The sequence below is a fragment of the Phyllosticta citriasiana genome (genome assembly GCF_038021145.1).
Source record: "Phyllosticta citriasiana strain CBS 120426 chromosome Unknown IWZ02scaffold_5, whole genome shotgun sequence".
Lineage (NCBI taxonomy): Eukaryota > Fungi > Ascomycota > Dothideomycetes > Botryosphaeriales > Phyllostictaceae > Phyllosticta > Phyllosticta citriasiana.
The window spans coordinates 1,137,373-1,161,831 of record NW_027117282.1 but is presented as its reverse complement, the minus strand read 5'-3'; the positions used below and the strand labels follow the sequence as shown (position 1 = coordinate 1,161,831).

Below are 24,459 nucleotides of genomic sequence, written 5' to 3'. Positions count from 1 at the left end.
TTAGGCCGAGGGAGGGGTGAGCGGGTGCGTGGGTGACAGTGGGAGAGGAAAGGGGAGGGAAGTAGATGAGAGAAGGGCGGTGGTGATAGGGGTGAGGAGGACATCACAAGACTCGCATGCTGCCGCAGTTGAATAGACAGCATATGTAAGGTTGAGCGTTGGAGGTAGCGTGTCTGGGTAATGTATGCTTTAAATCATGTCACATCGCACCGCATCGCATTGCATCGGTCTTCTTAAACCCGGTGTTTGTCTGTGTGCCTTTTCATCTACCTACCATCCAACTTAGACCAGCCCTGCGCAGGGATTCTCCCTCTCTGGCATCGAGGACGCAATCGCAATCACAATGTTCTTTATGATGTCTTCTGCACGAATAAGCAGACAGGCCAATAGCACACGAGGCCTGAGCTGCCACCCTTCCCACCCACCCGTCTGGCCAACATTTGTCTGTACAACCTTTCGAACTGCCGCAGCTTCCTGTCATGTCGCGTCCTGTATCCTATCCACCACCCGATCCGACTCTGAGAAGCTCGTTTATGACCGATATGGGATTCTGTGCAGTGTCAGGGTGTCCTTTCCCTTCTTCCGTCTGCTTCGGTTTGTGTATTGCTGAGTCGAGTCGAGTCGATCGTGCTGGTACAATACAAGCCGTCCCCTTTTCCCGTCATGCCTTTCCGATCAAGATGGTGCATCTTTCGTCATTGCTGGAACCTCGAATCGCGCGTCGTGCCTCGTTCTTGCGACGAGAGAAGAGGCGGCCTGAGGGATGAGACGCATGGTTTGCCTGGTCCATCTGTACAGGTGCCTTCTACAGCGACCTCAGCACCAGTATTGCCGCAATGACGTCGAACAGCTGTCATGGCGCCGTAGCCGACTAAGCTCGGGGGTATGTTGGTATCATGGTAGGTTTGCGGAGAGCTCAGCTGCGCAGGAGAGCCTGGACATCGACGCGCTGGTAAAACGAGACGTGGCCAAAGGGCTCCCAGTATTGGGCCAGACGGTCGTGCGAAATCATGATGAGCTGCGAGGTGATGAATTCATCTGTAGCAACGTGGTCAGCGCGCATTCAATTTACATTCAAAGACGAACTCTCGGGTTGCATAGTGGACGCTTGATTGGAAGTCTGACTTACCATCTCTGAATCCCCGCGCAGCAATGTGGCCTACACTACGAACCACACGCGCGCCACCGAAGATCTTCTCATCGGCGACGCGGATAAGGCCGTCCGGACCTATGTCTGGCGCGATGAAGGTGTACTCGCCGCGCGGGATGTTGGGGTCGCCGGTAATCTTGACAGCCTCGACGCGACCCGAGTATATTGAGGATTCACCGTCGTCTTTGAAATCTGTCACACTGTCCTGGCGCTGGCTCTGTGTACCGTTCGCGGGCGAAGAAGAAGAAGAAGAAGAAGAAGAAGAGGCCGGGGGCCAAGTACTACTTGACTGCGCGTTCGATGGCATGATGTTCGTAACGGATTCCAGGTGGCTGTGGATGCTGGCATAGCTATCTGTGGAGCTGATGCTAGGGTTACGGCGGGCATTGGCAATGGCTCGTTGAGCGCCTCGAGGGAGGGGAGCTGGGTCGTCCGGCTGCATGACAACGAGGAACTCGCAGCCATGGCCGGCGTAGTCACCACACCAGATACCGCGCCACGGCTTTTGCGGCGTGGGAGTGTAGACCTCTTCGTCCAAGGTTGCGAAAGTCGTCACTTCTTCTCCCACACGCGTCGTGTTGCCACCCACGTGCGGATGCTGGTGGAACTCCATCCATTTGCGCAGGCGCCAGGTCGTCTCACTGACTTCGGACAACTGCGACGGCTTGAGTCCTGTGCTTCGGAAGCGATTGCTACTCTCGTTGCGTGTACGCTCGTGGGCAGGGATCGAGATTGGTGGCCACACTTTGGTTGTTGGAGAAATGAGATCTGGGAGACACGGACGGGAAAGCATGAACATGGAATTCAAGCCATGACTGGCTTGACTGTTGTGGACATCCATCAGAAATTCCATCTGAAGACGGGTGCTGGCAGCGTCGCCGTGGGTGTTTGAGTAGGCGTGACTGTCAAGCTTGATGACAGGGCCGGTGGTGTCGAGACGGACGCGAGGAGCAAAAGTGTGAATGATGACTTCGGGATTCCACTCCCACAGCTCAAATGTGTTTTGTCCACGCTCTGCCGTCACGGCGTAGCCCTCGATGGCGTCTCCATGGGGATTGTAGCGGGTGAGCAGGAGCTTGCCCACATGGGTAGAGTCAGAGAACCAGAGCTTGCGGCGGCACACGAACCAGAATGGAAAGTGAGTGGTGTAGAGTTGTCGCCAGGTCGGGTGTGGAGTTTGCCGCAAGTCGGTGGAAGGAGCGCTATTTACAACAAAAGGTTTCCAAAGGTGGTCTTCTCTGGCGTGATTGCACAGCAAGCGGCATGTCTCGGAAGCCCTGGCCAAGTCGACAGGAGACAGAAAGCTGAAAATGTGTTGAATAATTTCGTTTGGAGCTCGGAGCAGAGGAGGAGCGTTCTCATCGGGAGAAGAAGCAACGTCCATGGTGTGATGTCGGAATTTGGATTGGCAGAGCAGCTTCAGACAGACGGCACAGATAAAGCCAGCGGAAGGAGGGGCCGACTCGACGTGTTTTGGTGAAGTGGTTATCCTCTTTGGGGCGTGCCTAAGAGGTCAAGTGACGAGACGGTCTATCCAGTGGGATAGTGGCGATGTGGACCATGTGTTTGGCGATCCGTTTTGGGCGTAGAGGCGGGCAGTCAAGGCGCTTTGGAAGAGCATACAGGCGCAGGCAACGTCGGAGAGGGCTTCGATGAAAGGTGCAAACGGATGTCTATGGGCGTCTTTAAAGGGAGTACGAATGATCAGATGACGCGCGTTCCGATTGGAGGCGGAGAGGTAGGTGGGTGACCAAGTCGCGGGGAGAGTAGCCGAAAGGGCCGTATGCGGTCGCAGGCGGCTTGAACCAAGAAGGCAGGGCGAAGACGGGAGGAGAGGGTATCGGGAAGCTGGAGAAGTGTGCTGAGGTAGTCGCAAAGTCGTGACGAGGAGAGTGCTACGTGAAGGCAATTAGGTAGGTAGGTAGGTAGGTAGCGGTTGCATTGAACTAACGGAAGGCTGGGATGAGCTGTCTTGGTGATTATGACATGAGGACGGCATCAAATGAAACTGGCGGCTTGGCCTGCTACATCCAACTACAATTGGCACTTTAGCCATAGCACTGCCACAGCACAATTTCTTCTGCCAAAGACACAGTTGCAACGCGTCTGTCCAGGGCCATTAGCTTAGCTTAGCTTAGCTTAGCTTAGCTTAGCTTAGTTGGATATTAGACAAGTGGCTGAAAGAGATTCCGGTGTGATGACGAAGTCTAACAAAACGTTCTGAGTAATCGACTTCTATTAGATTGAGAGGTTATTGTTCTAGCTGACTTGGGCTGCTCCAGTCGTCGACAGCTATCTGGCCGCCAAGCCGGCAGATCTTCGGTCCGGCACCGGCTTGGTTGGCTCTTGCGCAGGCTCATGTACTTAGCCGTCATGATTTCACACCTGCACACCTAGCTACTCCTACCATCCGATGACGACTGGTTGCAAGCTCCATCTAGAAGGTCGACGAAGCTGCTCTCTCTCTCTCTCTCTCTCTCTCTACGTAGATGAGATCAAGATGAGCGGGAGATGAGAATGAATGCCTGGTGCGGGACAAAAGTGTTCGCTGGCAGTGGGTGCAAGGAAGCCCCTGCCCGCCGTTTATAGCGTCTCGCGAGGGCGCGTAAGGTCTGGTAGCCGGCGCGTGTCAACACCATACACACATACCTTGGGTGGCTGCGACACTGGAAAGGAAAGGAAAGGAAAGGAAAGGAAAAAAAAAAAAAAAAAAAAAAAAAAAGGGAATCAAAACAATCGAGTCGCAATTTATGCCAGCCAACCGGTGGCGGGATTGAATCTAGGGAGTAGTAGGACAATGGCGTCATGTAGTCTAAATCATCCAATGTCTCTGTCGTGTTGCTGGTGGTGACGCGCCTGCAGGCCGCTCGCTCATTTAATTCGCCGTGTCAGTCAGTGCTGCGAGTAAAATCCTCTCCTACTGTGGATCGCCCTCTCTGACCAGGCAACGCCCACCGACCCGACCCCACCCCACCCGTCTCTTTTCCAACTTTACCTCCACCTTCTCCATCAACCACCTTTCCTTTCCTTTCCTTTTCGTCACTCCATACCCATATAATACCCTCCATGGCTCGTCGCCGTTCCTCTCAGGACAGCGCCGCCTCCGACAACACACGCGGCATCCGACGCAAAAGACGCAGCAGCACGCCCTCCGTCATGGATCCCAACTCGGACTTCCACAGCATCCGCGAGGAATCCAGCGATGCCGAACCTTCCAAGCGCGGCCGCAAGCGCGTCAAACGCGTCTCTCTCACCCAAGAAGAAGAAGAAGAAGAAGAGCTCACTCAGGTCGATCCTCCCGACGCCTCATCCCCTCCCCAACACCGCGACAAGCGCGTTCGCTTCTCAGACCCTGGCCCGCCTCTGCCTCTGCCTCAGGCCACTCCGCTCCACAACTCGAATGCTTCCTCTTCCGCCCCCCAACATTCCACTCCTACTCCCCGCCGAAACCCCGTCCAGGCCTCCCGTTCCAAGCGTCTCTCCCTCCCCGCCAGTCTTTCCGGTGCCATATCCCCCGATGGCAGCCAAATTCAGTTCACTCCCCTGCGAGCCTTGCTCGACGACCGCAAGCGCAGGCGTCTGCGTAGGAGCGGGCTGAGCGAGGAAATGAACAGCATCGAGGAGCACAAGAAAGAGGACAAGCGTGCCCGGCTCGAGCTCCAGCGTCTGCGTCAGCAAATCCGGGAAAAGGACAAGCGTGTCGAAGACCTCTACTTCGAGCTCGAGGTCCAGCGCCAGTTTGCCATCGAGGTCCAAGAAGCGGACAAGGAGAAGGAACAGAACAAAGTCAAGGAACTGGAGCAGCAATTGGACGCCCTAAGGGCTGAAATTGCCGAGCAGCGCGAGCGCCATGACCTGACTACCATTGACGAGGAGGACAATGAAGACTTGGGCACGGGAATGGACATGGACGGAGGTCTATCTGATGATGATGACGACGACGACGACCAAGAGGACAATCATCTGATGCTTGTTGAGCCCGAAGACATCAACCTCAGCCATGACGACGTGCCCCAATTCACTTCTGACGGCATCGACGAAGTCACGTTTGATGAGCAGGCCACCCAAGCCAACGTCCCCGACCCTAGCCATGAGATTCAAATCCAGAAGCTCGAAAACACCATTGCGGAGCTCAACGGACGTGCTTCGGATGCCGAGGTGGCCCTGCGCATTCTCTCCATGGAGATTCAGACCCTTGGATTCACGGAACCAGACGCCAATGCATACGATGCCCTTACCTCCATTCGGTCCACCCTTCAGCATGTTCGCAATGAGATTGAGGCCGTCATGCCAGGTGACCCCTCGACGCAGCTCCACAACGGCGAGTTGCTCTACGCCGTGGTTGAAAAGTTGAGGCTGCTCAAGTCCGACATTGACACAAGGACGGCCGAGCTCCGCGACGAAAAGGATGTCGTTGCCCTCTTGAATAGCCAGAACAAGGGGCTCATTAGCAAGATGGCCGAGTATGAGAATCGTCGCACAACTCTGGAGGGCCAGTGGCACGAACTTGATGTCGTCAATGAGAAAAAGTCCAAGGAAATCATCGAGCTTGAGGAGGAGCTAGATGCGTACAAGACGGCAGTCGATGAACGGGACAAGGAAATCATTGAGCTGGACCAAAAGATTGACGAAATGGAGGTTGAGCTGGAAGACCGCGACAGCACCGTCCAGCGTTTCGACCAGACCATTCTGGATCTCAAGAACGAGGCCTCTTCTCTCCAGTCCTTGATAGAACAGATGAAGAAGGACCACACCGACGCCTTTGCACAGCTCAAGGAGGAGTCTGTTGCTGCCATTGCCGCCCTGAATGAGCGGTTGGCCACAGAAAGGTCCTACCGTGAACAAGCCGAAGCGGACATTGACCAGAAGACTACTTTCATCACCGAACTCGAGGTCAAGGTTGAGCGTGCCGAGACAGAGCTTGAGAACCTCCGGGACGACCTAGAGAGGCTGCGGGAGCTCCAAGAAAAGGAGTCTGCTCAGCGTGAAGCTGCCGAGGAAGAGCTGGAAGACAAGGCGGGCAGCATTCGCGAGTTGGAGCAAAAGGTGGACGTTGCCGAGGAGGAAGTTGAAGAGCTCCGGGGTGAGCTCGAGCGCCTGCGCAACATTGCCGAAGCCGAACGTGAGCAACGTGAGGCCGCCGAGGCAGAGATCGAAGAGAAGGACGATAAAATTGCGGAGATGGAAGACAAGATTCACGAGGCAGGCAAGCAGGCCAACGAGCTCCGCCAGAAACTCTTTGAACTGCAACTCCAGAAGCAAGCCGCCATTGACGAGCTCCAGGAGACTGCTGCGAAGCGCGAAGAGCAATACAACCAAGACATTGCGGCCGAAATCAAGCGTCGCGAAGATGCTGAGCAGGTCTTTGCGGAACGCAACGCTGAAATCGCTGAGCTTCAAGCCCGTCTCGAAGCTATCGAAGAAGACAAGGAGGCTCTCATCGTCGAAAAGGATGACCTCATAGATGAGCTCGAGAGGCGCGTCGATAAGCTCGATGCCGATCTCGCTCAATTGCGTAAGGAGTACGAGACTCTGGCTGCGCAAAAGGCCGAGGAAATCAAAGCGCTCCATGACGATATTGCCATCCTCAACACCGACGTTAACGAAAAGGCTGCTCTTATCTCCAAGCTCCAAGACGAGGCTGCTGAGCGCGAGCGCGCTCACGCTGTTGCCATTCAGGAGTACCAATCCCGTATTGAGACGCTGGCATCTGATAACGAATCGGCTCGCACTACGATTCAAACGTTGGAATCTACGAGGAACTCGCTTGAGGCCCGCGTTGCGGACGAGGCCGAAGCCATGTTGCAGCTCCAAAATCGCCACGCGGACGAGATTGACCAGCTCCGCTCGCGAATCGATTCAAACGAGTCCGAAATCGACCGGCTCAAGCGAGCTGTGGAACTGCGTGAGGAAAAATACACGTCCGACATCAACTCGAAGAATAAGGAACTCGAGACGCTGCAGATGCTGGCCGACGCGCGCCTCTCGACCATCAGCACTCTCGAGACCGCGTTTGACGACCTCAAGAAGCGCTTCCGTGACCAGACTCTGTCCAGTCAAAAGGTCATCGGTCGTCTCACCGACGGCATCCGCGCTGCTGCCAACGAGGCCCAGGACCGCGGCGACTTGTTTGTTGAGGAGGCCGAGCGCGCCATTGGCGAGGTCGACGCTCTGCGCCCGCTGGGCGTCAATGCGGCTAGTGGCAATGATCGTGTCAGGATGCTCAAGAGCGGCGCCAATGCGGCGAAGAAGCCGCGTCGCCAGTGGGACTCGGGCATTGGTGTTGCCGAGGAGGATGAAGACGAGTTGGGCGAGGCCATGATGGGCTGAACGCCATCTACTTTGTCGAAGCGACGCAGTGTTGGGTGACGGCGCGTTGGGTTGAGCTTTTGAGCTCCGACATGGGTTGATTGCTGCGGGTGTTGGATCTACGACTTGGGTTGTTGTCAGAGAGGTGGTGGCCATGGTCTGAGTTGAGCTTGTTGGCTTGTCTTTTTGCTCCCTGCTCTGCACATTACATACCCCACTTCTCCACCGCTCTCAGCCCCCGTCTTCTTTTTTGAAAAGATTATTGACATTGAGAGCCCTGTTTAGCGCGTCATCTGATAACGGGCTACTTTACACCCCCCCTTCACCCCCTAGTTGGAGCGAATTGTGTTTTTGGGTTTCTGGTTCCTTGGTTACGAACAAAATGAACACTGTCCCCTTTCCCCTTCCTCAACCACACATTTTCCTTTCTCAGTGTAATATTCTTTCCTCCTCCAGTCTCCTTTCTTCTATCATTGTCAACGACGACGCACAGACGCCGCAACTGCGTGGTGCAAATTGGTACTTGGAGGCGCGACACTGGACTCTCCCGCAACCCTTTGAGGGTTTTTTGTAGATTGAACCTTTGTCCTTCTCGTTCTTTCTCCCGTGTGTAGTAGCTGTGCTATGGGCTGTGTGCATGTACATTGTGGTGCAAATGGTAAAAGAAAGCGGGTTGTGTGTGTCGCGGGCGGGGCGAACTTGGGTAGGTAGTTGGGTAGATATACGTAGATATAGTCAAGGACGGGCGGGTGCATATACCCGTCGTGATGAAAGAATGCTCCACAGGCGTAACCATAACTACTTCATTGGATAGTGAGTGAATGCTTCCTGGGGAGCGTCTGTACCGATGTCGAGAATGACTTCTTCCTGCACTGAGATCCAGCCCAGCCAGCCACGCAACCACCTCACTCCACCACGGTCGTCTCCCCGTCATCAATCCCTCGAAGCCAGCCAACCTTACGAACATAGCTGCAGTCCCGCCCTTCATCATGCACCTTGGACGATACGATGATGAAGCCTCCCTACTCTGCACGCGCGCACCATGCCACGCGGCCAGCCAGCTGTTCGACTGGCGCAGCGCAGAATCCCAGTGCGACGAGAGACACGAACAGCTTCCCGTCCACTTCCGCCGCCGCCGCCGCCGCCGCCGCCGCCGCCGCCGCCGCAAACCGCAATCTGTCAAGTGCGCCATATCGTCGCCTCTTCCACTTTCACTGCCACAAGCCAGCTCCAGCTCCAGCTGTGTGGAAAGACAGAAAGTCAGACAGACAGACAGACAGACAGGGGCAGTAGTCAAGATTAAATACTTGGACCAGACGGCTAGGCCAGTGCTGACACCAGACGGGTCGAGCGCGAGCGGGCATGTGTGCGATGCTATCATATCACTGGACGGTTGGTTGGTGTCGTGGTGGTGGCGATGTCGTCGCATGGGTGGCGGCATGGGCGTGTGATTGCGCTGCCTCGTCTGCGGGTCTGCTGCTGAGAGCCTGAGACGCTGCCTAGACATGTGGTGGGGTTTGTAAAGTACAGCTGTTGGATGCTAGGACCTGCAGGGGTGGTCATTTGGTTGAGTGAGTCGTTGCGGCTCGAGGCTTGTGTTATCCGTCTTGCTTTGTTTTGCGTGCTTTTTGCAAGTGTGCATGTTCCGAAAACCTAGCTAAACTTTTGATTCTCTTGACATTCATTCCCATGACGCTACGATGCCTCTCTTCTCCGCACAGCAAAGAAGTAGTTGCCCCAGTCCTCACTGCCCTTGACCTCCTTCCAGCCAAAACCCGGGATGTACATGACACCCATGACAGTCGGACGTTCCCAGCCCTCTTGCTTCAAGAACCAACCGCTCAACTCCTCCTTATTGATATACTTGTTCCAGTCATGCGTCCCGCGCGGCACGATGCCCAAGATGTCCTCAGCGATCAGATTCGTCGTCGCCCAACTCGTCCACGTGCGCGCTATGGTCGACATGACGAGCCAGCCGCCGGGTCTCACGTGGGGCATGAGGGTCTGGAGGAAGACGGCCGGCATGGACACGTGCTCGATGACCTCGAAGCATGACACGATGTCGAAGCCGTCGTGCGGCGTCGCCGGCAGCGGCAGCTGCTCGACAGCGATGTTCTTGTACGTCAGCCGGCCCGGCTCCGTGAGCAGCGGGTCCTGCCGCTTGTGCGCCTCGGCGACGGCGAGGACTTCGGGCGTTGGGTCGATGCCGAGCACGCTTTGCGTGGTGCGTTGGCGGGCGGCGCTTTCGGCGAAGATGCCGCCGCCGCAGCCGACGTCGAGGTAGCGGAGGCGCGGAGGGGGAGCGGTCGGTTGCGAGGATAGACAGCGTTGGATGAAGGGGTGTCGCAGCTGGTTCATGAGGTGTAGGATGCGCGATGGGCCGTGGGGGTCCCACCAGCTGGAGGCGAGGTTGTTGAAGTGCGAGACTTCGGACGGGTCGACGGACGAGTGACCATGGCGAGGCGATGCGGAGGTGGAGAATGCGCGGCTTGGTGTAGTGGGAATTCGTGCGTGCTGCGACGTGGCTCGTGAGGTAATGAGTCTCGAATATGGTCGTTGTTGTGAAGTTCTGGACAATGCCTTTTCTAGGTTTTGTGCGGCGCGCGCCGCTCGTCTCGACATGTTTGCGGTCCCTTTCTCGTCGGGGGCTGGGCTCAAGGGAAGGTCGCTTGGTCGGTCATGGTACAGTCGTAGTGGAGGCCAATCGAAGACGGGCAGACGAGGTGTAGGAAATGTAAACGCGTCGGCGAACATTGTCGACGTCATGCGCCACAGCCAGAGAGGCATTTGCAGCCACGCACTAGCCACACGCACACACACACACACACACACACACACAAACACACACACAAACACACACGCCCGTCTTGCCGCCAATGCTCTGCTTTCCTCTGCAACATCTTTCAGACTTTCCATCTTACCCTGCTTGTATCTAATCACCGCAACATGGTAGCCTCGACTGAATAATGTCACGCAACACGTCCGACCGCTCTCCTCCGATGATGTGCATGTTGCACTGCACCTTGTTCACACGAACCCGTCATGATGTCTCCGTCTCGTAATCTCAAGTTTGGTTTCATTTAGGAAAGCGAGTCAATGGTCAATGGTATCAAACGAAGAAAAAAAAAGGCTTCCTCCCGCCTTCAAGCGACTCGGGGCCTTCAAAATCCAAGGTCGTTGCTGCCCTCTCCGTCTTTGAAAAGGTCGATGAAATCTGTCTCGCCGTCTACCAGCTTGCCAAGGTTCAGGCGAGTACTCCACCGTATGTTTCTCGAAAACGCTTGTTCGTTGTAGTCGCTACCGTGGTCCGAAATGTCGCTGAATGTCGCCTTCGAGCCAACCGGGCGATGGTGCTGGAACAGCTGAGGCTGCACTGTCAAACACGTTCGGATCGCACGCTCGTCAACACCATCGCAGAGCGAGCGAAACATCATATCCGTCGTGCCCGTCATCTTCCGGACTCCAAGCTCGTACAACAGACGCCGCGCGCCGGGCAAAGAGATGCCGTAACCCAGGGTGCACGTGTTCATTCGCGCCCGGGACACGACTCGCGTGTGCGCCGGATACTCCTGGATGAGCTCGTCGTTGCCAAATTGCATCTTTATGTGCTGCTTCTCGGGCACCGTCTCGTCGTCTTTGATGACGGCGCGCCCCAGAGGTGCGTTGATGTCGGTTGCGCGAGGGAAGCGGGTACCGCAGTGGCCCAGCCAGAACAAATCCCACCTATCGATGTCGCCATACGGAGAGGTAGAGGGCTCGGTGGTGATCTCTTCGCCGACGACGAAATTCTGTGGAGATTGGCCAGCGGATGGCTGAGGCCAAGTCGGATCCAGATATTGGTGCGATGTGCCTTGCTTGGGCTGGACGAGGAGATGCGCAGCTTTGGCAAAGTCCTGCATCTGCGATTTTATTCGGAGATCCCAATCGGCGTCATCCTCGAGGACTAAGGCCGAAGTAACGTTTTGCTCGACAATCCTGCAAAAAGTCAGCATTAATACAGCGAAGTCTACAGCGACCGCATCCTTCGCTGCATGGACCCCAGAAACGCTGCTGGAAATGGACAACTTTGCAATACTCACATCCGGGCAATGTTCATGTGCGCTCTCCAGTTTCCGAGGCCACCTTTATTAAGATGGACCTCAGCTCCACCTGGCGGGAGTACCTTCTCCTCCACTTCGGTCACTCCGTCAACGTACTCTATTTGCAGCCCAGTGACTGCGGCAGCCAAAGACATGGCATCGCGATGGTCCGACCGCGACGAAAGATTTATCACGAATATTTTTTGAAACTGCCCAAGTGTCAATGGCAGGAGAGCTGGTTGTTACGAGTTGGATTGATCAACTTACGCCAAGAGTTTGGTTGAAGACATCATTGAGAAGACCAGCGCTTGAGCTGGAAGACGACCTGGCCAAGGGTAACGGCGAAAATGTGGTTTCATTAAATCGCAGGAATATGACGACGAGAATGCAGAGGCTGGTTGCCCCAGCCAAGATGCTCCGTGCGTAGCAGCTGTGAGTCGGCATGGTGCATGGCCTGGACTTGAGGTTGACTCCAGGAGCGTTGACAGCTATTTCACCGGCCTGCGAACCCGGCTAGATAAAGATACCGAAGCCTTGACCGTTGAGCGATCAAGCGGATTTTCGCGGTCGGCGCGTGCGTGACAACTGCGCCGCAATAGGAGGAAGCGCTTAAAGTCGATCACCGACCCAATCGCAAAACGAGAATAAGCGGGTAACGACAGAAGCACCACCACGTCAACCGCCTTTGCCATGTTCCGACACACAGGTTGCCATTAGTCGTGACCGACATTGCAATGCTATCTCTCCTCGAGAAGCTTCAAAATCGGACCAGGACTGACCTCAATCATGCAGACAAAACTGCATTGACACTTGGAGACATTGCCTGGACTCATCTTGATTGTGGTAAACAAAGACATTGAAATTTTGATGAGACTGAAAAGACAGCGCGTGCTGACTTGGCAGCCTGTGCCGCATGTAGTGATAGTGGCCAGTGGAGGAGTGCTATGCTCAGCCCCAAAATAACCTCTCTAGCCGCCAGAACAGCATCGTCGTCTTTTGTTTGCGAGTCTGTCTCTTACTTTCCTTGTCCATCTTTGTGTACTTCTGCATGTCCTGGCAGGGCACCAAGGACGCCTTACCATCATTTGTTACTTTCTCAACGCTTGTTTTCATCCAGCCGCCAGTGACGGCAATGTGGATCACTGATCTGAGTTTCGTCCTGCTCAGCCTACTGGTGAGGCTGAGCATCGCTGACGATGATGATATGTTCATCTATCCAACTGCTCCTGGACCCTCAGACAACTTCATTGCGGATCCAGTTTGGGAAATTGGATCTGTCCAGCGAGTTTCTTGGACAACCACCCTGGAAGCGTATTACATCGCACTGTTCCACCAGCAAATCAACCCTGGGTCTGGTATCCAGATCGAAACAGTCCACAGTATGTCCTCCAAAGGCGTGAAGAGCTCAAGACTGACATCTGTTCCAGCACTACACAGCAATGGCTCTGGAGACCAGTATTTCGATTGGACTGTCGACACGTACGACACTAATACAACCGCATCCCCCGTTTTCTTTTTCTGGATCAACCCTGGAAGCGACGATGGATTCACCTCACATTACTTCAATGTCACCAACGAAACGAGGACTGCAGCTGCGACTACCTCATCTGAAAGCGCAAGCGCAACGCGTACTAGCTCTGCTACTAGTCTGAAAGCAGAGGCTACGACCTCCGCAAATCCCACCAGCAGTGCACCAGCGGAGACCCCAGCTACGCCAATAGACGATTCCAATTCAGGTTCAAACTCGAACTCGAATTCGAACTCGAACTCAAATTCAAATTACACTGCTGTCTCTATTGGGCTTGGGGTCGGCCTTGGGGTAGGAGTCCCCCTCATCCTTCTTCTAGGGGTCTGGATTGGATTGAAGGCGATCAAGCAAGGAAGGCTTTTGGAGCGTGGCATTGGATCCAGTACGTCGCTGGCCAATCTTCCCGACAACAAGAGACAGCCCGACCCAGTATTCTATCCGGAAGAGCCGAGGTATCAGCCATGGGGACTGTTCGAAGCTCCGGCAAACCGTTCATCGCTTGATCCCTTTGAGGCCCCAGCAGTTCGCTCACCGGTCGAGCTGCCAGGAGACAAATTTTCCAGATGACAAGAGTTGGAGTTGCGGGAGATTAGATCATTGAAGTTTTCTGAAGCGATTAGAGCATCAGGAGGAGAAAAATGGTTTGTAGAGGGATATGTCATAGTAAAGAAAATGCGATACCCCTGAAATAATTGTATAGTCAGCTAATATTGGCCCTTTGGCGCTCGCATTATTCACTCCTGCCCTGGCGTCTTCTTGAAAGGAGCGATTGGAAGAAGAAACGACAGGATTCGCCGGCCGAATGTAAACGGTCAGGAAAGCAGGATCATGGAAGACTTTCAGCAAAGTAGAGGGGAGCAAAGGTTTGCGATAATCACACGAGCTTCATGGAAATGACGCACATGGACAACGCCTTCGGGCATTTCATGCCCACGCTGTGTCACATGCACTTTGATAATACACGACGGAGGGGATTGGTGTACAAATGATCCATGGCAGTGCTGTGACACCTCTTTCAAGCCACAAGAGGGCGGGCGGCTGCAGATGTTCGTGACCGATGAGCCTCTCGTTCATTCCCCATGTCTATTACCACGGCCTTCCTATCGCATTTTGGAAGTTCCTGACGACCTTCCTCTCCTTGAAGGGTACCCTTTTGCAAAGTTACACCGGCGACCATGTGGTGCGTCTCTTTGGAAGCCTTCGTACTCGTTTTCCTGGCAAGGCTGAGTGTCGCCAACAATAACGAGTTCAAGTGTCCGCCACCAGACGGATCAAACGCGCAATTCGTCATTGGCAACGTCCAGACGATTCGATAGAATACCACGTATAGTCACTACAACATCTCGCTGTGGCAAAATATTGGCGGACATGTCGACGACGGAGTCGCAATACAGCAAGTCTACAACAATACTTTTCCCCTGCAGCGGGTACGAAGCCTTCTCGGTATTGACACAAGCATTAGATACATCAGGTGGTGGCACGGGGATGCATACATTCGACTGGACGGTTCAAACGTACGGCGCATCCACGTCCACGTCCAAGGTCTTCTTCTTCCGTCTCGTTCCCGGCCGCGGCTGGAAATGGAATTTCGAATCGCGCTACTTCGTCGTCAATAGCGCCGCGTCAGCGACGGGCTCTTCAAGGCCCTCAAGAAGCACCTCCACGTCCGACGAACCAACGGGCGGCGCCGCATTATCTGCCTCCACAGATTCAACCTCAGACTCGAGCAGCACGGCCATGAAGGTCGGGCTCGGAGTTGGTCTCGGGGTAGGGATTCCGTTCGTCCTCATCGTCGGAGACTTGGTCGGCATGAAGGTGACCAGACAGCGCAGGTCGTAATATGGGAGTGTTGGGTCCAGTACGCCGTTGGCTCAGCTTGCTGACCAGAAGGACGGTTATGGTCTTACGCCGCCGGTAGGAGAGCCGGCGCGCCGGTCGAATGAGATTTTGGAAGCGTCGGCGGACCGCCCGCCGGTTGAGCTGCCGGGAGATGGGCACACGAGATGAGTGTGCTTGAGGTTCGTGGAGCTGGTGAACGAGATGTTGAGATTTCGTAGAATAACGTGTCTTTGGAAAGGTCGCGCAATACCCATGGAGAAGTCGATAGGCGAAATTTTACGGGTGCACCTAGTTGGTGGATATTTAGTCGAAATTTGGAGATACAGACGTCAATCCGATAGGGTGAAGTAGTGGCTGTAGGCACTTGCGCCCAGATCCTGGATCACGTCCTCGACAAACTGTCGCGTGCATACGGAATTAACAAACGACCTTCCTTGAATTTGGGTGCAAGCGAATGGCCCTTGAGCGGAGTCAACTGCGTCGCAAATTTCTCGAACCAATACCAGAGACGGCGTTAAAACATCGAAGTTGCAATCTCGTCTCATTAGGATCGAAACATTGCATGCGTCTGTGATGGGCGAGCTGTAGTGAAAGCATCAGGCCCTGGTCTCTTCATTGCATGTTGTTGAGCTGCACTGAAGGTTTGGGGTCGGAGTCGGCGTATGCCATCGCGTTGTGAGGAGGAAGGCGCTTTTACTGCCGGTGCACATTTGACCACCGACACTGGAAATTCTCATATCCATGGGGCTTTGGTCAATTATTTTCCTCCCTCCTTCGACCTTCTGCGACCAACACCGCCACTCACCTCTACGCCTGCCGCCGACAACGCACTGCAGCCATGTGGTTCGCCTACTTCTGTTTGATCCTGATGGTGCTTGTGCGCAATGCCATCACCGATGATCCGAGTCCGAACTCCTTCAGTGAACCTGGAGGCCACAACGTGAATAACGACTATTCCACCAACCCACTCATCTTCACCGGAGACTCCATGTTAATTGCATGGACGACAACGTATAACGCGTACGACCTCGAACTGTGGCAGCACATTAACACTTACGCCTCTGCGATGATCTCGACGATAGCTGGTAGTGAGTCTCCCATGCACTTGGAAATTCTACCTGTTCGGGGCTGACATACCTAGCTGCTTCCCGCGGCGTGGGAAACCAACAAAAACATTGGGTAGTGGACGTGGATGATGACACCCTTGCGGGCTCTCCGGTCTTCAACTTCTGGATCAATACCCACAATGAATCAGAGCCAGTCTTCACATCCCACTTCTTCAATATCACCAATGGTTTAAGCACCTCGACTTCACCAGCAACCACGAGCACGTCCTCGGCGACGTCACCAAATATCGCACCCAGCACATCGTTTGGCAGTATCGCAAGTTTTCCGACTGAAACGACGAGCCTTAGTGGGACCATAAGCAAGAACAGTGATGGGGCCTCGGAGCCAACGACCGCGACCATTCATACTCTTACAAGTAGCGCACCAACGGGGACGACCAACGGAACAGACGCATCGAGCGCGGACTCGAAGGAGTTGAGCTTCAGGCTTGGTATGGGACTCGGTCTCGGAGTCCCCATTCTGCTCATCGCAGGGGCTGCCATTGGAGTTGCTGTGGACAGAAGACGCAAATCCTCGAGAGCCAGCACGAAGGCCAGCACGGAATCGGGCACTGCGCTGACGCGAATGCCGGAAGAAAAGAGCCGTCCGAAGCCAGAATCACCCATTATATCTCCCTTCATCGTCTCTCCCGAGGAGCCCGTCTTTTCGCCTGCAGTTTCAGAGCTTTGCGGTCGCGAAATCCACGAGTTGCCCGTGAACGAGTCGAAGGCCGAGCCTGGCTCACTTTGATCTTCCCCTGGATCCTTTGCTCCATCTCTTCGGTCGACTGATAGGCAAGCGACCTCAAAATCAACAAAGGTCATAAAAGGCAAAATGGCAGTGCGAGCAAAGGGACGATTGCGGAGATTGTAACGCTGATTGAGCGGGGACTGGGGGTGCCGAGAAAAACGACAAATTGGCGTGACACAATTAGTTCAATGACAATGGACGGCTGAATGGCAATATGGCCCATGTGAATGCGACGAGGTTTAGGTTAGAGAAATGTCAGTTGAGACGCGACGTTTGGTGTTGACTGGAGGGGTTTGACTCAGCGCTCTAACCGAAAGCAGATTAGCCCACAGTCACCCTCATTTGGCCTGTCCACAACGCGCCATCGACCTTCAAAACTGCATTGATCAAGATCAACTACACCATGGACGAGGACCTTGATGCTCTTTCACCGCGCTCTGAAGGATCCCTTAGCCTTGTGTCCGAGGACCTGGAAGACTTTGATGCTTTTTGGGAAAAGCTTACCGCTGAACTTGACGGCATAGATTCTGCCGGCACCTTTGCCTCCTTTACCTCCTTGGATGTCGACCCCGATTTTGTGGATCCTAAAATTGAAATCAAAAATGGTGGAATCATCAACACTCCGCTTGGGCCCGAAGATGTACAAAATTTGACCGACGCATGCCGGCCATCACCTTTCGGCAAGGGCTCCCAAACCATTGTCGATCCAGCCGTGCGAAGCTCGTGGGAAATGGATGCAGAAGACTTTGCCATCACGAACCCCTTCTGGCACCACGAAATCATCGACATTTGCGACACTGAGATTTGATTGACTCGTATTGTCGAGCTTGTGGGCAGAGCTGTTGTTGGCAACGTTTCCATTGGATTCGAAGCTTTTGTCAAGGCCGCTCACGCCACTTCCTAGCGCTAGAAGGTCTGCTGTTAGTCTGCTTTTGATCAAAGACATGTTCGATGTCCTGCACGAGAAGCTCCATGACGAGGGGCTCGTCGAAGAGCTTTTCAAAAGGCTTCATGTAGAAGCGAAACGGACGGACGTCGATTTCTCTCCAGGCCTGATGATGGATTTCCTTCGCCATGTGGGGAGTCATTGGGAGTCGGTCGGAATCGAAAGGGGTCGACCGCTTCTCTGCAACATCATCGAGTGCTATCTCATGCAGGGGATCGGGAAAGAACGTCGAAAGCCGAATTGGAGTCGGCCGCCAATAAGATGCTCTTGTGGATCATGCTTCTGCAAAGCCACCGACAGCTTTCTTCTCGATCCTAAGAAAACCATGACGAGGCTCAAATTAATGTATTCTGCCCGCAGACATCTCATTGAAAAGCTGGCGACCCAGGAGGCCCCGTCGTTCAAAACTGATCTCGGGAGCAACCCTCTCACTTTTTGCATTCACAAGCTCCCGGATCCAGAGCAACAGGAAGTGCAAAGACTGGAAAGGCGACATGATGAAATCGATGATCAGATGGAGTAATTGAAGTGCGTGTCTCCTTTGCGAGAAATAACAGGAGATCGTTACAATTACTTGGTAAAGAAGAGGGCGCTCTGGTGGGTCAACCGGATACAGGTGGACGCTTTACCCGTCCCCAAAGGCTCACCAGCCTTTCCGACACTGCGCCTGGCTGACTCTGAATTTTCAAACAATTCTACCAGGCCCACTGGCTTTATCTTTCACCATTCAAAACGACACGCCCTTTTCTATTGCAATGGAGTCACATTGAGATAGCCCCGGGAACCCAGGAAAGGGGTGGCGATTGGGACCAATGAAAAGTCTTTTTATGGTAGAGGTCTGTAAGTTACCTAATGTTTCTTTAGGTGGATGTGTCTAATATCCACAGATACCCGATATTGGCGATATCAAGCGACCAGGCCTAGCCGTGATCTTGAGTCTGCTAAAGATGTCGTTGCGCTGGGTGAGCTGCTCCAAAAGGGCCCTCACAGGACTTGAAGCTGGAGACTCGCTTCCATCACGGATTTATGCAGCTTGCCATGCAACGTAGATCATCACGACGGCCAGTGAAGCCTCTTATGGGTCATCTACCGACCATACAGCTGCCTTTTCAATCAGCAATACCCAGATATTTTTGGAAAGGCGTTCGCTTCGAATTACGGCCATAGTCCCAAGAAGTCAGATCCGAATGCCGCACACTTCTGCATGGTCTATTCGATCTCATATCTATACATCGCAGCACCGAATCAGAATAGCATCACACCACCAGAAAGGCGCGGCACTACGAATCTCCACCCAAGCATGCGGGTTGTCGGCTTTCCCATGCCAATCGCCGCGATTCAAACCCTTGATCGGTACCTTTTGGAGTTCGCTCAAGCTTATTGAACAGCTTTTACCTACGTGTCTTCGACACATTCCAATCATTTTCAAAATATCAGCTTACCCTGCGGACATTACGTGAGCCCGATCGTCCATAGTGCCAGTTGTCTTCACACATCTACGAAAGACCCATGTGTGCCCCGCAACGTTTCTGACGTCTGCCCCGCACGTCAAGTCCACAAGCTCCGCAGCCGTGGGAAGACACATTGTTGTGCCCTTGCTACAAAAGGCCCTCATCCATTTTGTTTTGATAAAAGAAGATCGCCTGACTCCTTCACGACTTTGTTGAATTGTTTGAAGCCTCGTTCTTTCACGACCCGATAATGGGTGAGAAACAATACTGCTCTCCACAATGCCTTCGTCCAAGTTCGCCATCGAGGACCACCACCGGTACGCCACAGGCCTGAACTCGTACCATGAGTGTGTCAACCCCATTAAGACCAAACCCCCAAAGCCGTGACTGAATCAAGCAGGTCTGAAGCCATTGCCGGCGCGCTTCCAAAAGTGCAAAATCTCCCCCAGAAGCACCATCTCGGTCTCTATCCAGAACGAATCAGCGGGTCGTCATTCACAGCCAAGCGGGCTGTCAACAAGCAAACATTCATGTGGAGGATCCTACCGTCGGCCGCGCAGTCAAGCTGGACGCCAGTGTCCGACCACCCCCTGAACTCAAATTTCCATACCGACCTGACCTTCCTGCCGGATCAGCTGTCGTGGAAGCCGTTCAAGATCGAGCCAGAATGCAATTTCATTGACGGGCTGAGGGTGATTGGCGGAGCGGGAGACCCGACAGTCAAGAATGGTGTAGCCTACTACTCGTTCAGTTGCGGCGCCGACATGGACGAGCGTAGTGCGTTTTACAGCGCTGATGGCGACTGGCTGATTGGTAAGAATAAGGGAATTTACTCTCTCCCAAGTTTCCTGCTGACTGGCAGCCGCAGTGCCCCAACTTGGCGTCCTCGACATTCAGACGGAGCTGGGCATGTTGCGTGTGCGGCCGCGCGAGATCTGCGTCGTGCCGCGGGGGATCCGATTCCGTGTGACGCTCCCAAGCGGGCAGACCAGAGGCTACGTGATCGAGACATTCTCAGGACACTTCGACGTGCCGGAGCTAGGCGTAATCGGATCACTGGGACTGGCCAACCTGCGCGACTTTGAGATTCCGACGGCGGCCTTCGAAGACACGGACGCCGTGACGACGCTGCTGGTCAAGATGGGCGGCAAAGTCAGCCGCGCGTCGCTCAAGGGCAGCGCGTTCAACGCCGTCGCCTGGCACGGCACGTACTACCCCTTCAAGTACGACCTGTCCAAGTTCATGCCCATGGGCTCGACGCTGTACGACCACCAGGACCCCTCCATCTACACGGTGCTAACGTGCCCGTCGGACAAGCCCGACCACCCGGCCGTCGACTTCATCTACATTGGCCCGCGCTGGATCGTCATGGAGGACACGCTCCACGTGCCCTACTTCCATCGCAACACCATGTCCGAGTTCGCCGCCGTCATCTCCGGCGGCTTCGACACGTCGCCCATCCCCGACGAGCTCGTCGGCATGTGCAATCTGCATAATGGCATGAGCACCCATGGCCCGTCGGCGCCCGTCGTCGAGCACTCGATGACTAGGGACACCAAACCGGAGCGCATCCCGGAAAACCACGTCGCCGTGTTGGTCGAGAGCTGGTGAGGTCTTCCAGCGCAACTTGTCACACAGGGCTCAAGAAGCTGACTGAATGTGCCTTTCTAGTTATCCCATCGGCCTCACCGATTGGGCCCTGAAGCTGGGCGAGCCAGACGTTGGCGGTGACGAGAAGAACGACTTTGGGGGTTACAAGCGCGTCTTCGATGCTTCTCTGGCCCTGAAAGGCAGGATGTCGTAATGGGTGGATTGGGGGTGTGGTTGAATCAAACAGCACTTCTTAGCCTACCAAAAGTTTTGTCAGTCAGTGGTCTCCTCCTTTGTGCTGTATGCTTTGATTATCAGCAGCAGTGGATGAAGGAAGTCACAAAAATTTAAGTTTTCGTTCATGTCGAACAAGAAGAAATTGAGAGAATTCAACCCTCTTTGTCAGGTCGGAGACGGCAAACGCTCACGTCGCCGTGGCAATGGCCGACCCAACCAGCCTGCATCTTCTACTACCAGCACGTGCAACGACTACCAAACCGTGAGCCAACGACGAGGATTGGATCCCTTCCATACCCATCCTTCTCAACCCACCACCGTCAGCGTAGCATTGCCCCTCAAATCCGCGCTCGAAGCGCCCACCCACACAGTGAAATCGCCCGGCTCAACCACATACCGCATACGCTGATCCCACAGCCCCAAATGCTCGATCTTCAGTTCAAACCGCACATCGACCGTCTGGCCCGCCGGCACCCACACTTTTTGGAAGCCGCGCAGCGCCAAGTTAGGCACGACGACCGACGCAACCTGGTCCGCGACGTACAGCTGCGGGACATCAAAGCCGTCAACGTCCGCCGCATTCGTGACAGCAATGGAGACGGTGACGGTATCGTCGGGCCCCGCCGTCGCCGACGAGAGCGAGACGTTGGAGTAGTCGAAGCGGGCGTACGACAGGCCGTGGCCGAAGGGGTACAGCGGGGCCGGGCTGTCGAGGACGTACTGGTGGCCGAAGGTGAGCGTGCCGTTGTCATTGACGGCGCCGGCGTCCGGCGCGTCGCCGCGGCCCGAGTTGAGATAGTCGTAGAAGATGGGCAGCGTGCCGACGCTGCGCGGGATGCCGACTGATAGGCGGCCGCTTGGGTTGTGCGCGCCGTACAGCACGTCGGCCAGTGCGTGGCCTCCTTGCTCCGACGGGTAGAAGTGCTGCACCACTGCTGATGCGTGCTGTGAGATCCAGGGCTCGCTGACGGGTTTGCCCGATGAGAAGACGACGATGGTCGGCTTGCCGGTGTCGATGATGGCGCGGACGAGGGCTCCTTGGGCGCCGACGAGAGCGAGCGAGGAGACGTCCACGTGTTCGCCTGTCGTGGCGTTGAGGCCTTGCCAGAGCTCTGTTTGGTCGCGGGACCAGGTGCCGACGATGACGACGGCTGCGTCGGCGGCTGAGGCTGCTGCTGCTGCTTCAGGGATGCCGGATTCGTCGTTAGACCACGGTTGGCAGCCGAGGGTGTAGCTGATGCTGCCCGTGGAGGCTTCGCGAAGACCGGCCAGGGGCGTGATGCCACGATATTTGGAGTCCTCCACTACGTAGTCTCCGTACTAATCACAAAGTCGATGTCAGAAGGGCAGAAAAAGGGGTTGAAAGCTGACAGGAGAAAGACTCACATTCATGACATCCGCAAACGGGCCAATGAGGGCAACATTGGCCGACTTTTTCAATGGCAAAACTGCGTCCTTGTTCTCCAACAACACAATCGACTCAGCATCCAGCTTCCTCGCGAGATCCAAAGCCTCCTTGGTATGAATCAACGACAAAGTTTGGTTTTCTGGCGCCGCAGGATTTGGGTTCTCAAACAGGCCCATCTTGAACTTGGCCCGCAGCGTCCTAGCCACGGCCGTGTCAACGACAGACAAGTCCAGCTTCCCAGCGGCAACTAGGTCGGGTATCTTTTTGAAGTTGAAGGAACCGCCGCTGTTTGATGTCAAGTGTTAGCTTGGTTCAACAGGAACAAGGACAGGACAAGACGCACCCCATTTCGACGTCGTTGCCAGCTGGAAGGGCCAGCGTGGTGACGGCGTCCGAGTCAATTGGGCTGGCCTGGCACATTTTGAAGGCAGTGCAAAGCCGGTCGGTCCCTCCAGCGTCAGACATGACAAAATACTCGTAGCCCCATTCGTCACGCAGGATCTGCTCTCGAGGTAAGTCTTCGTTCCTCGAACATGGAGCATTCCTCAGTGGCACCCGCTCACCTCAGTCAAAGTGTGGTAGTCCGCCACAGCAGGTACACCATCATACGAATGGTACGCGGACATGACTGACCACGCGTCCGCCTCAATGACAGCGCGGTGAAAAGGAGGCAACCATGTGGTGCGCAGCTCCCTCTCGCCGCCGTGGACAGGAGCCAAATTAAGCCCCTGCTCAGGTGCACTGAAGCCCGCAAAGTGCTTGACCATAGCACTGACGTTACGTGCCTGAAGCGCCTTGACATAGCTGTATCCCATCTCGCCGGCTAGGAAGGGATCTTCGCCGAACGTCTCTTCGACGCGGCCAAAGCGCAGCTCGCGCGCCAGGTCGACGACGGGCGCAAAGACTTGCGTGATGCCGAGTGCCAGCGACTCGGTCGCAATGGTGTCGGCCATTTCTGCAACCAGTTCTGTGTTGAAGGAGCTGGCGTAGCCGATGGGCGAGTTGAAGATGGTGGCATTGAAGTAGGCTACTCCGTGTATGGCCTCGTTTTGTGCCTTGACAGATCCAAGCCATTCAGCAAGCAAGATCGTTTGCAAAAAAGAGCAATCAAATTCCTTACGATTGTGGGGATCCCCAGCGTTGTGTTCTCAGCCAGATAGTCCTGCGCCCTTTTCACGGCATCTGCAATCCAGCGCTGCGGCACGGGGTACCCGGTCCAGAGCTGGCCCGCCTTCCACTCCATGTTTTCTACGAGGCCGCTGAAATTGAAGGCATTCGTTGTCGAGTTGATGAAGTTGGTAATGTCGCCTTGCATCAGCTGCCCTACTTTGTCCTGCAGCGTCATCCGCGACAGCAAATCTGACACGCGATCGTCAATGCTCGCCAACGGGTCTTTGTAAAGAGGCGCCGTCGCATTCGATGTGCTGCGGAGTACATGGCAACTGGCTCCAAGCGGATCCAATGCCAGCGCGAGGGCAGCGAGTGTGACGGTTTCTCGGAGCATTTTGAGGATTGAAATGGATGCTCCAAGGATGGAACCGTGAATTCGGACCACAGCCTCGAATATCCAGAAATTGCCGCCAATTTAAAAGGTACAAGCAGAGTGACGTCGCTTCGAATTTGTTTTCTGCCGCGATGTACATTTCCATTCCTGGCCAGGCCGCTTGAAAGGCCTAGCAGGCATATGGATGGCTTGACCATTTAGCCAAAAGCAACCCGCATACGCGCTGATCGCGTAAAAGCAGAATGCGTCTTTCCACTCTCAACCCGTCGGATGACCGTCGTTCTGTGCAACGTTGGAACCACGAGAGCAGAGCGGCGCGAATGTTGTCATTGGTGGATATTTAGGCGCACGTGCCGCGCGGCGTTGGGCCTGGGTGAGAGGCCGAGGCGGGATGCGGGGAAGAGGTCAAAGGGATGCGCCGAGAATCTGACGGAGCATGAGACTGGGGAGTGAGTGGATGGCCGCAGTGGTATGATGGGTTCGCCGTGCTGTTGATTTGCCCAGGGATTGTGGCTACCGATGCGCTGGATGGGGAAATATTGGAGTCGCTGACCGTGGCGA

The 24,459-nt window shown here is 54.9% G+C and overlaps 11 protein-coding genes across 11 annotated transcripts; 6 read left to right on the top strand and 5 right to left on the bottom strand.

The window, feature by feature from the left end:
• Window positions 1-841: 841 nt before the first annotated feature.
• Window positions 842-2,684, bottom strand: IWZ02DRAFT_232314 (uncharacterized protein). The gene is made up of 2 exons (XM_066762963.1): window positions 1,130-2,684; window positions 842-1,038 (listed from the first exon to the last, which is right to left on the bottom strand). The coding sequence occupies exons 1-2, from the start codon at window positions 2,532-2,534 to the stop codon at window positions 917-919; spliced, it is 1,527 nt and encodes a 508-aa protein (XP_066623847.1). The 5' UTR covers window positions 2,535-2,684; the 3' UTR covers window positions 842-916.
• A 1,425-nt stretch (window positions 2,685-4,109) lies between these two features.
• On the top strand, window positions 4,110-7,788 carry IWZ02DRAFT_232320 (uncharacterized protein). The gene has a single exon (XM_066762964.1). The coding sequence runs from the start codon at window positions 4,217-4,219 to the stop codon at window positions 7,478-7,480; it is 3,264 nt and encodes a 1,087-aa protein (XP_066623846.1). The 5' UTR covers window positions 4,110-4,216; the 3' UTR covers window positions 7,481-7,788.
• IWZ02DRAFT_232310 (uncharacterized protein) lies at window positions 7,781-9,060 on the bottom strand. Its single transcript, XM_066762962.1, has one exon. It carries the CDS (start codon window positions 8,964-8,966, stop codon window positions 8,082-8,084), a length of 885 nt encoding a protein of 294 aa, XP_066623845.1. The 5' UTR covers window positions 8,967-9,060; the 3' UTR covers window positions 7,781-8,081.
• Window positions 9,033-10,196, bottom strand: IWZ02DRAFT_232322 (hexaprenyldihydroxybenzoate methyltransferase mitochondrial precursor). Its single transcript, XM_066762965.1, has one exon. The coding sequence runs from the start codon at window positions 10,079-10,081 to the stop codon at window positions 9,155-9,157; it is 927 nt and encodes a 308-aa protein (XP_066623844.1). The 5' UTR covers window positions 10,082-10,196; the 3' UTR covers window positions 9,033-9,154.
• A 320-nt stretch (window positions 10,197-10,516) lies between these two features.
• IWZ02DRAFT_232226 (uncharacterized protein) lies at window positions 10,517-12,284 on the bottom strand. The gene is made up of 3 exons (XM_066762960.1): window positions 11,806-12,284; window positions 11,539-11,747; window positions 10,517-11,434 (listed from the first exon to the last, which is right to left on the bottom strand). The coding sequence occupies exons 1-3, from the start codon at window positions 11,980-11,982 to the stop codon at window positions 10,621-10,623; spliced, it is 1,200 nt and encodes a 399-aa protein (XP_066623843.1). The 5' UTR covers window positions 11,983-12,284; the 3' UTR covers window positions 10,517-10,620.
• Window positions 12,285-12,670: 386 nt separating this feature from the next.
• On the top strand, window positions 12,671-13,633 carry IWZ02DRAFT_489655 (uncharacterized protein; the record flags this gene model as incomplete). The annotated part of the gene is made up of 2 exons (XM_066769598.1): window positions 12,671-12,917; window positions 12,966-13,633. 2 exons carry the CDS (start codon window positions 12,671-12,673, stop codon window positions 13,631-13,633), a joined length of 915 nt encoding a protein of 304 aa, XP_066623842.1.
• Window positions 13,634-14,033: 400 nt separating this feature from the next.
• On the top strand, window positions 14,034-15,069 carry IWZ02DRAFT_232224 (uncharacterized protein). Its single transcript, XM_066762959.1, has one exon. It carries the CDS (start codon window positions 14,435-14,437, stop codon window positions 14,903-14,905), a length of 471 nt encoding a protein of 156 aa, XP_066623841.1. The 5' UTR covers window positions 14,034-14,434; the 3' UTR covers window positions 14,906-15,069.
• A 674-nt stretch (window positions 15,070-15,743) lies between these two features.
• IWZ02DRAFT_432213 (uncharacterized protein) lies at window positions 15,744-16,762 on the top strand (the record flags this gene model as incomplete). The annotated part of the gene is made up of 2 exons (XM_066766203.1): window positions 15,744-15,993; window positions 16,089-16,762. The coding sequence occupies 2 exons, from the start codon at window positions 15,744-15,746 to the stop codon at window positions 16,760-16,762; spliced, it is 924 nt and encodes a 307-aa protein (XP_066623840.1).
• Window positions 16,763-17,165: 403 nt separating this feature from the next.
• Window positions 17,166-17,570, top strand: IWZ02DRAFT_432212 (uncharacterized protein; the record flags this gene model as incomplete). The annotated part of the gene is made up of 1 exon (XM_066766202.1): window positions 17,166-17,570. One exon carries the CDS (start codon window positions 17,166-17,168, stop codon window positions 17,568-17,570), a length of 405 nt encoding a protein of 134 aa, XP_066623839.1.
• Window positions 17,571-19,438: 1,868 nt separating this feature from the next.
• On the top strand, window positions 19,439-20,963 carry IWZ02DRAFT_469007 (Homogentisate 1,2-dioxygenase; the record flags this gene model as incomplete). The annotated part of the gene is made up of 4 exons (XM_066768677.1): window positions 19,439-19,508; window positions 19,541-19,972; window positions 20,028-20,766; window positions 20,831-20,963. The coding sequence occupies 4 exons, from the start codon at window positions 19,439-19,441 to the stop codon at window positions 20,961-20,963; spliced, it is 1,374 nt and encodes a 457-aa protein (XP_066623838.1).
• Window positions 20,964-21,120: 157 nt separating this feature from the next.
• Window positions 21,121-24,077, bottom strand: IWZ02DRAFT_448767 (glycoside hydrolase family 3 protein). The gene is made up of 5 exons (XM_066767351.1): window positions 23,515-24,077; window positions 22,958-23,449; window positions 22,738-22,895; window positions 22,373-22,679; window positions 21,121-22,306 (listed from the first exon to the last, which is right to left on the bottom strand). Exons 1-5 carry the CDS (start codon window positions 23,896-23,898, stop codon window positions 21,293-21,295), a joined length of 2,355 nt encoding a protein of 784 aa, XP_066623837.1. The 5' UTR covers window positions 23,899-24,077; the 3' UTR covers window positions 21,121-21,292.
• Between the last annotated feature and the right edge of the window lie 382 nt (window positions 24,078-24,459).